Source organism: Drosophila subpulchrella, unplaced genomic scaffold (genome assembly GCF_014743375.2).
Source record: "Drosophila subpulchrella strain 33 F10 #4 breed RU33 unplaced genomic scaffold, RU_Dsub_v1.1 Primary Assembly Seq357, whole genome shotgun sequence".
Lineage (NCBI taxonomy): Eukaryota > Metazoa > Arthropoda > Insecta > Diptera > Drosophilidae > Drosophila > Drosophila subpulchrella.
The window spans coordinates 121,772-136,989 of record NW_023665579.1 but is presented as its reverse complement, the minus strand read 5'-3'; the positions used below and the strand labels follow the sequence as shown (position 1 = coordinate 136,989).

At 43.3% G+C, this 15,218-nt stretch overlaps 3 protein-coding genes and 1 pseudogene across 3 annotated transcripts; 1 reads left to right on the top strand and 3 right to left on the bottom strand.

The window, feature by feature from the left end:
• Positions 1-990: 990 nt before the first annotated feature.
• On the bottom strand, positions 991-1,513 carry LOC119561509 (cellular nucleic acid-binding protein-like). The gene is made up of 2 exons (XM_037875160.1): positions 1,286-1,513; positions 991-1,221 (listed from the first exon to the last, which is right to left on the bottom strand). The coding sequence occupies exons 1-2, from the start codon at positions 1,508-1,510 to the stop codon at positions 1,204-1,206; spliced, it is 243 nt and encodes an 80-aa protein (XP_037731088.1). The 5' UTR covers positions 1,511-1,513; the 3' UTR covers positions 991-1,203.
• Positions 1,514-3,577: 2,064 nt separating this feature from the next.
• Positions 3,578-4,176, bottom strand: LOC119561508 (histone H1-like). Its single transcript, XM_037875159.1, has 2 exons — positions 4,036-4,176; positions 3,578-3,964 (listed from the first exon to the last, which is right to left on the bottom strand). Exons 1-2 carry the CDS (start codon positions 4,174-4,176, stop codon positions 3,578-3,580), a joined length of 528 nt encoding a protein of 175 aa, XP_037731087.1.
• Positions 4,177-5,762: 1,586 nt separating this feature from the next.
• LOC119561447 (histone H3) lies at positions 5,763-6,242 on the bottom strand. Its single transcript, XM_037875100.1, has one exon. It carries the CDS (start codon positions 6,217-6,219, stop codon positions 5,809-5,811), a length of 411 nt encoding a protein of 136 aa, XP_037731028.1. The 5' UTR covers positions 6,220-6,242; the 3' UTR covers positions 5,763-5,808.
• Positions 6,243-6,461: 219 nt separating this feature from the next.
• On the top strand, positions 6,462-14,800 carry LOC119561487 (annotated as a pseudogene).
• Positions 14,801-15,218: the final 418 nt, after the last annotated feature.

The window sequence follows — 15,218 nt, the reverse complement described above, 5'->3', positions numbered from 1 at the left end:
GGAATACACTTTTCTTGTAATTAATTTCAAGGCGGTTTTTCATTAAGACGGTCTAGTAATTTGGAAAGTAAAACAAGATGCTCTTCTACCGTACAAGTCGCCAGGATGATGTCATCCATATAAACATAAACCTGACGATTACGTATCATTTCATGGAGTACGTTGGAAATAAATCGTTGAAAAACGGCAGGGCCATTTTTTAGGCCGAAAGGCATACGCAAGTATTCATAGTGTCCGTCAGGTGTTATAAATGCGGTGTATTTCACGGACTCGGGGTCCATGCCGATTTGGTGGAATCCACTCCTTAATCTACAACTGAAAAAACCTTTTTACTTTCGAGATATTCTAAGCAATCTTCGATCAATGGGGACGGAAAGTTATCTCTAATTGTTAATTTATTTAACGCTCGGTAATCGATGCACATGCGGATTTCTCCATTCTTTTTCTTGACAAGGACTATGGGAGATGCATAAGGGGACTGACTAGGTCTAATAATATTACTGGCTAACAACTCGGCAACTGTTTTATTAACAACGTCTCTCTCTAAGTATGATAATCTTCTCGGTGCACTATGAAACGGTGTAGAATCAGTTAATCGTATGCTCATTAAACATTTAGGCGACCCGCACGCATTAGTTATATTATCCGAGTAATGCTTTATGATAATACTACATTTCTCAGCCGAAGAAACACCAAAATCGCGGCCTATATCTACGTTATCAAGGTCAATAGACATAGCTCCACAAATGCTTTTCATATCAGAAAGCCAATCCGCGAGAGAATTATCAGGAACCAAGGGTGCATTCGGGTTTACAGGATCAATACTTAATTTAAAGGGTTGCGTTTTATCTAAAATTAATCTATTATTTATATCGCTTAGCAAGGATGCACAGAATGATTCGTTAACGAAAGCAATACGATTATTTATTGAAATTAAATTTGATTCATTTCTTTCATGATTTCTTTTCACAAAAAGTTTAATGTTGAGTAATTTAAGGGCGTCTCTGCCAAGGAGAAGCGCTGTAGGTAAGATGAGATCGGGAATAACGTATATTTCTAAATCGTGATACTTTTTCTCGAACAAAATTGAACAGGATACTTTTCCGTACGTGGGTATTGATGTGCCACCAATTCCGCGAAAGGGACTTTTCTTTAGCTGATGATCTTCATTTAAATATGGATAGTATGACTTTCCCAAAAAGCTTATTGGGCTTCCGGTATCTAACAAAGCGAAAACATTTTTAATATCGGTGAATCCTGCTAAACTACTTAATCTTAAACTTACTAACTGAATAAACGGCTTTTCATCCATGGTTTCTTCAGCTTCTGGCAAGGTAAAGCCCACGGTGCGCTTGGGACACTGACGGTGCATATGGCCCACTTCGAAACAGATGAAGCATCCGTTGTCCGGTCTTTTCGGCTTCTTGCAATCTTTGGCGGTGTGCCCCATTTGTCGGCAGTTGTAGCATCTAGTGTCTTTCGGAATTACGGCTCCTGGGCGAGGGATCATGGTGACGGCTTTACGATTGGACTCCAGACGTACAGACTGGAATCGCATTAGCTTTTGACGTAGCTCATCCAACGTGATACAATAGTAGAGTGGAGCAGCGCGTCCACTGTGGTCCTCTAGTCCATCGACGATGTACTTCACGACGTCTACTTCATCAAAGTTGCCTTGCTGGGCGATATTGCGCATTGTGATGAAATACTGCATCAAGGTCTCGGACTTCCCAATTGTGCGTTTTTGCAGTTGTTTCGCAATTTCCTGGTTTGACATTCTGTTTCCAAAAACTTGGGTGAGCGTGGCGCTCATTTCTGGCCAGGAAGACACCTTTTCGTACAGCATGTATTGCCTAGCTGATCCTCGAAGAAGACGGGTGCCAATAGATAGGCATTGTGTAACGCTTAGTTTATGAACCTCGGCAGCTTTTTCCAATTCACGGATCCAAACCTGGACCGACAGGTTGTCGTCTCCTGAAAACTCCGGGATCATGGCCTCCACATCCTTCAGATCGATTTGATGTATGGAAGCATTCGGTGTAGTCATGCCTTCCAATTCGGCGACTATCAATTTGAGTTCGGCTAGCTTCTTTCTAGCGGTGTACAGTTCCATCATCTGATTGATTTCCGACGTTTCGCGAGCCATTGAGCGAATGTTCTGCTCAATCGGTTCTTGCCTCGACATGTTCATAACGGTTTGCTGCGAACTTCCAGAAGGTTCCAATAACGGCGCCACAGCGTCGGCCATTTGCAATTTCTCACGGTCTTCGATCAGCGTTAGCATGCGGTTTGCAAGCTTCGGTGTGCTCGGGGAATCCTGCTCCTCATCTTGACCCTGGATCTCTGTGTCCTCGGCGTCCTCGATGTTAGCCTCCAGATTCTTTGCACGGTTTAACGCGGCACGGAGTTGGTAAATTGTTGCATCAGCCTCGAACATGATGCCCATCTCGGAAAGGAGCTCCAGCAGCTCGTCTTTGGACATCTTAACAACCTCACTGTATGATAACATTGCGCAACATTTGGGCAAACCCCACACCTGATTTATAAACTTATTGGTTTTTATTTAAAAATTTCAAATTTGGTTGCGCTTTTTTGTTCTTCTTTAGCGGCGTCGCTTATTAGTAGTGTGCCCGTTCATTATTATTTACAATATCTCTTAAAACTAAATCGATTAATACTAGATTGCATTAAATATACTAAATAACATTATGTACTGGAATTACACAGCTTACATTCTTTACGAGTATTTCACTTAGTTCACTTTACACACTGAAAACGAATGCTCGACGAGCCCCGGGTAGCCACATATTTATACTTTTGCGTCTGCCTGCGCGTTCATTTAGGGGTGGGTGCCTTAGACCTGAAAACATTGCTCGAAAAAAAGTATAAAGCTGAACGCGCTTGGGCACCATTATGATCAGTGAGTTGTGTTTGTGAAATCATAAGTGAAGTGGCTCACTACAACAAGCGCTCGACCATAACCAGTCGGGAGATCCAAACGGCTGTTCGCCTGCTCCTGCCCGGAGAGTTGGCCAAGCACGCCGTCAGTGAGGGAACCAAGGCTGTCACCAAGTACACCAGCTCCAAGTAATTTTCTCTTGCTGCGTATGGGCAGAAAGATCCAAAACGGCCCTTTTCAGGGCCACAACACATTTTACCAAAGAAACTACATTTTCAATATACCATTTGCCAATCAAATTCGTGATATAAGTTCAATTTGTGTTTTTTTTTTTCTGAAGAACTTATTCTGGAGCTTTATAGTATAGTTATTAAATCATGAACATCGATTGATAACGAGTTTCTGCAAAAAGTGGCGAGGAACATTCTTTGACTTGCATTTTAAGATACTCTGGTACAGCTGCTGAAATCAATGCGGCCACACTTCTTAAAAAAAAAAATGCTAACGGCCTAACAAAATAATTGGATAAGTAAAATGTACAAAGTTTTAAATTGAAAGTATCTTTCTCTTGTTAACGAACGTTGTAGCCCTGAAAAGGGCTTGTTTAAACTAATTTCAGATATCGAAATCTAAAATAGCGATGGCGAGCAGGTACCAGGTACTGTACTTTTGCACAATTTACTTCTTGGCAGCCGTAGTCTTGGCTTTCGGCTTTTTAGCGGTAGCAGGAGCAGCTGCTTTTTTCACCGCCTTTTTGGGCTTAGCAGACGCCGCTGGCTTGGCCTTTGGTGCTTTCGCCGCCTTCGGCTTCGCTGCGATCGACTTGGCCTTCGCTGCTGTTGGCTTCGCCTTTACGGTTCCAGTTTTCTTGGCATCCTTGGCCTTCGCCTTTTCGGTTTTCTTCTTCTCTGCGGTCTTTTTGGTGGTAACAGCCTTCTTAGCCTTGGGCTTCTTCTCGTCAGCTCCGGCGGCAGCTTTCTTGGCGGTGGATCCGGTCTTCTTGACGGCTACCTTCTTGCTTTTCACCTTCTTCTCAGCAGACGCAGGCTTCGGCTTCGGATCCTTCTTGGCGGAGGCCGACAGTTTAAATGAGCCAGACGCCCTTTTCCCTTTGTTTGGATCAGCTTTCCATTGACCACGGCCGATTTCAAGTATTTCTTGATGAATGGAGCCAGCTTCTGGGCATCGCATTTATAGGTGGCAGTGATGTATTTCTTAATTGCCAGAAGCGATGAGCCGCCACGTTCCTTCAAATTCTTGATGGATGCGTCCACCATTTGTTGAGTTGGCGTATGCGATGGCGGGGCAGCAGCCCTTTTCACCTTTGGGCAGCGGATCCAGATGCCTTCTTGGTGGCCACCTTCTTCTCAACTGACACTGACGGGCGCCAGCCACTGGGGAAGCGGACGTTGCAACTGCAGAATCAGACATTTTTCTTCACTAAAATACACTTTTTCGTATAGAAAATGGGCCGCGCGCTTATTACCAACCTCCTTCGTTCGGATGAGAATCAAGGAGGAGAGCACTTTAACTGTGCGCCTGGCATCAGGCATTTGCTCTGCTATTATTTGTTTGAAGTGCAAACATATTTTCTTATTTTTAGTGCTTAAGATTCTAAAACTTAACAATCTTTTTATTGTTTTACATTCTTAAATGATCTATTAAGCAGCTAATGTTTTCAAAATGTAAGTATCTTGTTTTTGCGACCTTTTATTGCCTTATCAACTTCAACATAGACATTCGTAACATGAGCAATTTTCTTAAAAACCCATTTTAAAATATGATATCTTAAAAATATTTTGTAACTTGCTAATGAAAAAATAAATTTGAACCTTTTACTTAAATAAGTACTACAATTATATTTACTTATCATTAGTTTAGGTATTTTATTACTTGTTCCAAGTTGTCCCTTGGCTACGTACGAAGTTGGCTATCAAGCTACATTCGGCAATGGTTTTCTGACTGTTACAAATATAAATCTTTTAAAATATTGTATTTATTCGATGTTTTCTTAGATATATCATGTCTTTGCTCAAGACAGTACAGCATTGGATGCATGTTTATAAGCAGTTTTTACAAAATTTGCTAATATGTGTTTCATGTATGAATCCCATTGAGGCCGCACTCAAGTTAACATTAAAGAAAAAAATCTAAAAAATATACTTAATAATATTTTTCTTGTTTTTTATAAAGCATTATGCATTCATTAACGCATATGATTTATTTTCAGATAGCGTTTAAAAGTTTTTCGATTTTTTGTTGATGCTTGAATGTCTAATGTTGATCGTGGTTGTCCCACATAACCCTCCCTTTCTAAAAACATGCCGACATTTATAACGAAATTTTTTGAAAAACGTGATAATACCAAAAGTACAATCAAATTGAATCTAATCTATTAAATAAATCTAATATTACAAAAAACGATATATAAATTCAGGAATATATATACCTATAAGCAGTTTTTTTTGTGTCCCATATAAAAATATCGTGGAGGTTGCACTTAACATTAAAAAGAAAATATAAAAAATGTATTTTTAAATCTGTTTATGTTTTATTAAGCAAATAGATTCACAAGCCTAGCTAATTTTTGTTCATCTCGCATGTAATATTTTTTAGTTTTTTTCTGATGCTTGAAAGTCTTGACCATCCCTGCCGCATAGCAGCTCCATCGCATTAAAAACCCCACCCAATCCAATATTTATTGATTTTATCAATTCTAATTTCTATCAAATCACAAAAAGTTACATACAATTATTAACTCCACTTACGAAGGAACGAGTCGAAAAGTTATTTTTTTATTTTAACGTTGAAGCCTGCAGATAAAAATTAGTATCTCATTGACTGTAATTTGTGGTCCTGAAAAGGACCGATTTGTACAAAGTATGTTAGCGCATTGGCAGCACGCACACTTAAGCACGCTCGCCGCGAATGCGACGGGCCAACTGGATGTCTTTGGGCATGATGGTGACACGCTTGGCATGAATGGCGCACAAGTTGGTATCTTCAAAGAGGCCAACCAGATAGGCCTCGCTAGCTTCCTGCAGAGCCATCACTGCCGAGCTCTGGAATCGCAGGTCAGTCTTGAAGTCCTGAGCGATTTCACGCACCAGACGCTGGAAAGGCAGCTTGCGGATCAGGAGCTCGGTACTCTTCTGGTATCGACGGATCTCACGCAGGGCAACAGTTCCAGGGCGATACCGATGGGGCTTCTTCACGCCTCCGGTGGCTGGTGCGCTCTTGCGAGCGGCCTTAGTAGCCAGTTGTTTGCGTGGCGCCTTGCCACCAGTCGATTTCCGAGCGGTTTGCTTGGTACGGGCCATTTTCGAGTTCACGTTCACTTCACGTTTCAAAACACAATAAACGATAGCTGCATTTGCTACCTACTTATATAGCAAAACGAGGAGGGTTGAAAAGAGAGGGAAGCAGAGGCCATCTCACTTGTCGAGCAGAGAGCGGTGAGCGAAGAGCGGGACGCACATATCGTTCGGACTCGCTCGTGTTTCTGGGGTTTTAGGTATAAATAAGAGTGCGTCGAAAATCAGGAATTAGTTCTTCAGTGACTTTCGTTTCGTGCAGTGTGTTAACAGTAGAAAATAGTGAAATATGACTGGTCGCGGTAAAGGAGGCAAAGGCTTGGGAAAAGGAGGCGCCAAGCGTCATCGCAAAGTGCTGCGAGATAACATCCAGGGTATCACTAAGCCAGCAATCCGCCGTTTGGCTCGTCGCGGCGGTGTGAAGCGCATCTCGGGACTCATTTACGAGGAAACACGTGGGCGTTCTGAAGGTGTTCTTGGAGAACGTTATCCGCGATGCCGTCACCTACACCGAACACGCCAAGAGGAAGACTGTCACAGCCATGGATGTTGTGTAAATTATTTAATTATCCGTGCCGGCTGGCGGCTCCTCCGCGGCAGGGGTAGAGCCGGTAGGTGATATATCCGTAGGGGGATGGCAGTAGAGTACTGCCCGCTGATTGATTGTTGGCGGCCACCAAGATTGGCAGCCACATCGGAGTCGGGTGGTAGCTTCGACTCCCTTGCTTCTTCCGAAGTATACGGTGGGAGATACTTATCTCCGATGTCACGGCCCTTAAGGCACGATAACCAAATTCGATAATCAAAATAATATAACGGCTAAGGCCGGAGTTTTATGAACGAGCTGGAGCTCTTTATTTCAAATCCAAATTAAAACTAAACTTAAGATTGAACAAAAACTCATGCATAGCCGGATGCCCGTGGCAGACCGCTGACCTTGCACATTTTGCAAAAGTCATACGATTGTTGTCAGCCAATGAAAAGGAGCCACGGCTCGGAATGGTACAATGTGCTGGCTCAGCTCTAGGGCCAATAAGTCGGACCCGATTTAGGGTGGACCATGCATGAGGGAGAAATGTAATAATAATATTGATAATAATAAAAAGTGATTAATACTAGAGAATGGTAAACATGATAAATGATTAACATTAATAAGGTAAGTAAGAAACTGGCCTGCTCAGCCTAAGCTGGGGGTTGGTTGTTAACTACTCCCCCCTTAAATTGGACGCCGTCCTCGGTGACAGCCAGTTCGTCGATGGACTTTTGTAGCTGGGCTGCCTCTCGTTTGCGCCTGCAGTGTTGTTGGAGCAGGACCAAGCCGCATAGCATGAGGCTGACGGCAACTCCTGCGGCGAACCAAATCCTCGGGGAACCTCCATCCGACACGTCATCCCGTAGCTCCTGCAGTAAACGCAGGTTATGCTCGTTCATCCGCTGTAGCAATGGTAGACTCAGTATGTGATCGTGTCCCGTGATGTTAATTAAGGGGGAGGCCGCAATACCCGGGCTCATATTCACTGAGTGGTTGAGGTTCAAATATACGGAGTCGTTGATCACCGCCTTTCTCTCAAAAGTAATGAGGTGGGTCCCTATTATGGTCGTTGTGGGACCGTCATCGATGGTAATCCTCTTCAGTTTCTCATTAATGATAATTACTCCGTCGTCCACAATTGTAAGGGGTTCCAGATTGCTGGGCCGCGTCCGGCATGTAGCCGCCCCGCCTGCATGTAACTGCTTGGCACAGGTGTCTTGGGGCGCTTTTTTGCAAAATGTGGCCAAATTGGTAGAAGTGCAATCTGAGACTGCTAGGATTCCGTCATCACATTCAGCCACGATGTTGTTTTCTATTTGTAGCATAGTATGGTAATGTGCAACAGGGAAGAGCAGGACCTTTTTACAAATACGCTTAACTCTAGGATACTGGACTATAACGTGGACAAGAACATTATTTTGAAGAATTTTAATCTTAGATACATCCATAAGGCTAACTATAGGGACCTCTGTTAGCTGTTCGTCGAAAATAGCCTTTAGGTCATTGTGATTAAAAATGGTAGGATTGATGATATTATTTTTAGCAAGAGTGATGGTGATCATGCAATTCTGGATTTCTGATATTAACATTCTATTCCTGGCAAGAAGTGTTTCATACAAATGGCCTGAGTCGACAAGCCCGTCCCTCTTCTCCCTGAGTATCTTGTTTCTGTGTCTCTGTGTTAATTACAACCTGTCTGTTATTAGCCTCGATAAGCGACGCTTGATTGGTGTTGATTCTACTTAAATCTTCCGCGTCGGGTGTACCCGCTACGACCTTAAGGATTGAGCCCAAAAAATCAAGGCTCCTGGCCATTCTATGGTGTATCTTTAGTTCCTCCAATAGGTTTTGAGCATGCTCAATGTCCACTTCCAGCAGCTTCTTCATATGGGACTGTGGGAACAGTTCTAGCATTTTGATTGTGGAGTCGATAATGATGGCAAACTCGGACAGATTTGTCGAGTGCCTGACCAGGCCGTACTGTTCCCATATTAAGACATTGCCATCTAGCACCGGGATGTATTTAGCGTGCGAGAAATCAGTGATTCTCGTGCTCGCGGTGGACAGCAGTATGATGCATATAATGGAGAGCCTGTGGGAATTTAGCAAAGATTGGGTTTTAATATAAGGGCGAATGTGGCGAGTGGAGTGCCTACCTAATGTTGTCCTTATGAACCACCCTCCCCTTAATGAGAACAGATGTTCCCAGATCTGCTTCTACACGCTCTTCTGAATAAAGCGGTGTCAATTTATTCCCTAATCTTTTGTTGTTGCGAAGGTGTACTCTTTCGCCGACTTCGAAGACTCTGTTTTGCCTAGAAGGATTAACCCTATCTAGGTTGGATTGTTGTGCTTTGTCAATCTTGGCTTTAATTGCCAGCTTCATCTCATCGCTGCTTGCGTGGATGACCTCTATCGGCCTAGACTCTGTGACCGAATGTAGCGACCTGTTGTATTCTATAGTAGACCTCAATATTAGTTCCACAGTGTCCTCGATTTTTTTTATCAATTTTGAGGCATCTGGCAATTTCCGCCAGGGTACTGTGAAATCTCTCAACTTGGCCATTGGAGCTACTGTGTAGCGGTGGCGCATTGACAACGTCGATGCTGTATTGGTTTTTCAGCAATGACGTGATTGTCTCTGAGTTAAAGGAGGCCTCATTGTCGCAGTATATAGTTTTGGTGTTAGAGTAAAAATTTACTAACTGAAGAATAGGTGCTCGTACATCTATTATTGCCCTGGAAATCAAGGGCTGTACGATAGCGAATTTGGAGAATTTATCAATGCAAGTTAAGAAAATTTTTTTTGTCGGTCGAAAAAATGTCGATATGCAACATTTCCCCAACGTATGATGGGATGGGCGTAGTTCCCAATTCCTGTTTCTTGGGATGGCGGTCATATTTGGCTTTATTGCAGACCTTGCAATTTGCGACTACTTCGCTAGCTAATTTTGACATGTTCGGGAAGTAATAATCCCGGAGAATTTGTTTTGCGTTCTCCTGGGCAGCCCTAGGGGCGCGATTGTGCTCGGTGTTAGTGATTTCCAACTGTTCATTAGCGTTGGTTATGTCACTGACAAAGGTTTTACAATGCCAGAACTTTGTCGCAGGAAATTCCTGCCTCAAGGCATGTTGGATGCGAGCTAGGGTAGGTAAATCGCAGTGAATCGCGTTCACAACGTTGGCGTTGATGATCTCTTTAACGGATTCAACAAGCAAGTCCTTGTTATTAAAATTGATGATATGACGAGTTCTGTTTCCAAAGACTATGAAATCTCGCCGAAGCGGATGGTCCGCTTCTTCCAAAATAATTTGGTTTCTAAAGCAGTTAAGAGGTTTATCTGTGGTATCTATGGTGTACGAGAGTGAAAGCTCACTATGCAACGTAGCCGCGTCAGACTGGGCTTCAGCCTCTAAGTTATTCAGGGGTTGCCTTGGTGTGTAAAATACTTTCCCGTTGTTCTCATCAATGAATGCTTTCCATCGCTTGATTTTAGCGTTGGTATTTTTGTCGGATACCGCATACGTGAGAGGCTGGTGGTCTGTGAAGATCCGTACCTCATTGTTACCGTACAGGTAATTCTGGAGTTTGCCTATTGCCCAGACTATCGCCAATAATTCTCTTTCGTTTGTGGCGTAGTTCAGCTCGCAGTCTTTTAGCGTGCGTGACATCATAGTAATAGGTCTTTTATTCTGGGACAGTACCGCGCCTATTCCACTCGCTGAGGCGTCAGTGGTTAAGTCAAACGGTGATTTGAAATCAGGGTATGTCAATATGACATCTTCGGATGCCAAAATGTTACGAAGGTGGTCGAATGTTTCATTAAACCTGACAGCTACTTTTTTCGACATATTCTTGCTGACCGTCCCGTTTTCCCCTTTGAGGATGGCGGTCAGGGGTCTAGCAATAGATGCAAAGTTTTTTACAAAGCTTCTGTAATAGCTCGCCAGGCCTAGGAAGGACCTGAGGCTAAACAGATTTTTTGGTTCTGGGAACTCTTTTATTGCCCTAACCTTTTCTGGGTCTGTTTTTTGTCCCTCCTCTGGTAACAATGAACCCTAGGAATTCAACGCTCTCTTTAAAGAACTTTGTTTTTTCTCGTGCCACCCTCATGTTGGCATCGAGTAGGCGTTTAAGCACCGTGTCAATATGCTTGACATGTTCCGTTTCATTTTCGGAAAAGATGATAACATCGTCAACGTAGACGTAGCATATTTTGCCGATTTCTTCCCGCAGCACATCGTCGATGGCTCTTTGGAAAATACTCCCTGCGTTTTTTAGGCCGAAGGGTAGTCGGCAGAATTCGTACTTCCCACCATTAACTGAGAACGAGGTTTTCTCTCTGTCCTTTTCAGCCAGGTATATTTGGTGGTACCCTGACTTCAGGTCTAGGGTGGTAAAAAATTTGGCTTTTCCCAAGTTCGCTAGAATCATGGGTATGCTCGGCATGGGATAGCGATCGGCTACTGTTCGCTCGTTCAGCTTCCTGAAATCGATTACTAATCGCTTCTTTCTACTGCCATTATCATCAGTCCCTTTTTTATCAACTACCCAGGCAGGGCTGTTGTATGGGGATCTGGACGGCCTGATTATGCCGTTTTGCAGCAGTTCTTTGATTTCGTTGTTTACAAAGTCTGCTGCCCCCATAGGGTAAGGGTATAACTTGGAGTAGACAGGTTCGTCATTCGTAGTTCGAATAGTAGCGATGACCGATGTGTTGAAGGTGAGCGCCTCGTTAGAGGTTGAAAACACCTTAATTCTTTTCAGAATAGTTTTTTTGAATTCGGCTTTAGCCGAACTTGGCACCACTATGTCATCGATTTTGGTGAAATTGACATTTTGACAGTCAAAAAATTTGAGCTTTTCAGTGACATTTGCATATTTTATCACGCTGCTGCCTAGGTTCCATGCTACTCCTGCTCGCGTTAGCGAATCGAAGCCTATTATAGCATCGAACGTGCTCAATGTATCCAAGAGGAAAAATGGGACGTCTAGTCCAAAAATGCGCATTATGCACTTGTATTTGACATCACTGGAGCCGTGAATAGAGCTCACAGTGAAGGGGGTTTCGACCGGCATTACGTTTCTTAGCTCCTTTACGGGCTTCACGTAATTTTTTGCCGCCCCGGTGTCGATGAGAATTTTTATTGATTTGTCGCTCGACGAACGGCAGTCGGGAACGCTCCCTAAAAAATGGAGGAGGTCGTTAAGCTCGGCGGAGTCGCTATCTTCCTCGATGGTGGCAACCTCGGCCTCAGCTGTGGTGGCATAATCCGTCGCCTCCTGTTGGGGTTGGGCTATATTGTTGACGCGTTGGCGTCTTTGGCCTGATTGACGCTGGGACGAGTTCTGCCTTTGTAGTTGTTGTTACTTTGAGGCTTTCCCCATCTTGTTTCTTGTCTAAATCTAGCCGTTGAGGGGTCTACCTCCATGGGTTGAATTTTATCCTGGTCTAGTGGCTCAGTATCCCTGTGCTTTGGCCAGGGATTGTTCTCATGAGATTTATTTTGGTTTTGTTTAGGGACAAAGTGCGGATTCTTATCCTCGCCTCTCCATTGCTTTCCCTGACTCTTACTATTGCGCCTGTTGCCCTCATTGCAATGGGACTTGTCTTCTATAGCTTTCGCGTAGGATGCCGCGAACGCACTTCTCTCAATGCTGTTCTCGGCCTCACGCGCTAACGCTAGTGCAGACGGAAGGTCTTTGGGTTGTGCTGGCAGCACGAGTGACTTGAGTGGTCTTTTAAGCCCTGCAATGAATGCATGAAGGGCATCATCCCTAACCTCCTTATTTAGGATAGTTGCTGTGTCCGAGTTATGTGACATGACTATTTTGTTAGTGACAAGCGAGAGTTTCCTCTCGACCTCGTCATAGTATGCCATAAGATCGGAGTCTCCTTGCCGAACCATTTCTAAATTTTGCCGCAGCACTCTCAAGGACGTTTTGTCCGCATATGTGCAATCTAGTCTGGCTATAATTGCATCGAAGTTTAGCACTGTATTGTGGGACGTGAGTAGTGACCGAGCGGGTCCGCAAATTTTGTTTTTAATTATGACCACGGCCTCGTAGTGTGCCTCGCTGCCGTCGTATTTCTTAAATACCTCATAGGCATCTGATGCAGCTTGCCTCCACGAAACATACTCATCGTGGCTTCCACTGAACGTTGGCAGAGACTTTACTATGTCCAACTTGACATCGCATCTTACTGCAGGGTTTGGTACTACTCTTTTGTAAAACCTCCACCTGCGGCGCTTGGACTGACAGCGCGCTAACCTGTGTTCTAACCGCATCTAATTCTGTGGCGAAATCGATTCTTAACCGCTCCTCTTGTTCGCTAAGAGCGGCGCTGACCGCATTTGCGACAATCGCTTGGACCATTTCTGCGTTCATTTCTGGTTGATCTGAGTCCCTAACTTCGGGGCGAAATCCTACTTCCTCGCTACTTTCGCTATCGTCGCTATCAATTTCCTGTTTTACTTCTCTATACTCCCAACTCATTGGCAGTTAAAGGGCGCGAGGTAGATACGAGGGTTTGACGATTGGGCTCAAGACATAAGGTTTCAACGGGCCACTTTGGTGATGTAAAGTCGAAAAATTTAGCGAAAAATAATAGATCGTCACCTAAAACACAAAGATGTTGGATTAATTTGTCCCAAGAACAAAATTAAAATACAGAACGGTGACAACAAGTATAGGTCAATTCGACTGGGTATATTATTAGCACAGACACACTGGATAACTTTGGTACGAAACTCAATATGAGCACAGTAGGTAAATTTGTAACAAACACAAGGAGAAAAACGACTGGGCCCTCTGAATGCGTATAGGAACCAACCTTAACAAAGAAATACAATATTCCTTTGCATAATTAAATCGTGTAAATGTCGATCGCCTTGGCACCAGTGTGCGTTATTTGAGACGTATGGTTTCTTTTATTATAATGCACTTAAAAAATCCAGATCGAACAAAATTAAATCAACACGCAGAACATGGAAGTGTGTTGTAATTTAATATTTGAATAATTTATTCACATAAAAATTGCCAGTACGAGTGTACGTAACTTGAGTTATATGTATATTTTTTATTTGCCACGCACTCATAAAAATCTGAATCAGAAATCGAAAATCGAGTCACTTTTTATACGTAAAAAATTCCTATTGCTGGGCGTAGGAAATTGTATGGCATATGTGTGTTGTGTATGTGTAGACCTTGGCTATTGTCGGCGCTCAGCTACTTACATAATTTACAACTTCAGGGGTGGGATTCGAATATTAGTAATAATATTAATCCGTTGGGCGACAATTATTTAATTATCCGTGCCGGCTGGCGGCTCCTCCGCGGCAGGGGTAGAGCCGGTAGGTGATATATCCGTAGGGGGATGGCAGTAGAGTACTGCCCGCTGATTGATTGTTGGCGGCCACCAAGATTGGCAGCCACAGCGGAGTCGGGTGGTAGCTTCGACTCCCTTGCTTCTTCCGAAGTATACGGTGGGAGATACTTATCTCCGATGTCACGGCCCTTAAGGCACGATAACCAAATTCGATAATCAAAATAATATAACGGCTAAGGCCGGAGTTTTATGAACGAGCTGGAGCTCTTTATTTCAAATCCAAATTAAAACTAAACTTAAGATTGAACAAAAACTCATGCATAGCCGGATGCCCGTGGCAGACCGCTGACCTTGCACATTTTGCAAAAGTCATACGATTGTTGTCAGCCAATGAAAAGGAGCCACGGCTCGGAATGGTACAATGTGCTGGCTCAGCTCTAGGGCCAATAAGTCGGACCCGATTTAAGGGTGGACCATGCATGAGGGAGAAATGTAATAATAATATTGATAATAATAAAAAGTGATTAATACTAGAGAATGGTAAACATGATAAATGATTAACATTAATAAGGTAAGTAAGAACTGGCCTGCTCAGCCTAAGCTGGGGGTTGGTTTGTTAACTTGTACGCTCTGAAGAGGCAAGGCCGCACCCTGTACGGCTTCGGCGGTTAAAAAACTAGTACAGCTTGTACTTCATTCAGCAATCGGTCCTTTTCAGGACCACCATTCAAATTTTCGAAGGAGACAAATTTTCAAATAATTTTTTGATTTATTGGCATACTGACCGGGAACTCGAAAGTTGATACTGCATATACATATTGCATTGAACCAAAATTAAATTTCAAATGGGTATGGGTTCAGGTATGTATTTTGTAGAGGCTGTAACGCTTGAAGATACAGCATTAACGGAAATGCGTCTTTTTGGCGACGAACTTCTTAGAATATTCCAGATCTTATTTCTGACCAAGGCTATTCAACGACATTTCTTGTTTTAATGATATAATATACGTATTGGAAAATCTTCACTTCTTTGGTAAAAACTTGGTCGTCCTGAAAAGGACGGTTGGGTTTTATTTTTTATGTACAAGTATGTAGTAGGCTCCGCATTTAAAACGTTTAAGCCTTCTTCTCGGTCTTCTTGG

Bases quoted from the DNA above. Each gene is read 5' to 3' on its own strand.
- LOC119561509 (XM_037875160.1), bottom strand. From the start codon at position 1,510: ATGATCCCTCGCCCAGGAGCCGTAATTCCGAAAGACACTAGATGCTAC.
- LOC119561508 (XM_037875159.1), bottom strand. From the start codon at position 4,176: ATGGTGGACGCATCCATCAAGAATTTGAAGGAACGTGGCGGCTCATCG. The intron at 3,965-4,035 runs GTCAATGGAAAG...GCCTCCGCCAAG, and splicing joins AATACTTGAAATCGGCCGTG to AAGGATCCGAAGCCGAAGCC.
- LOC119561447 (XM_037875100.1), bottom strand. From the start codon at position 6,219: ATGGCCCGTACCAAGCAAACCGCTCGGAAATCGACTGGTGGCAAGGCG.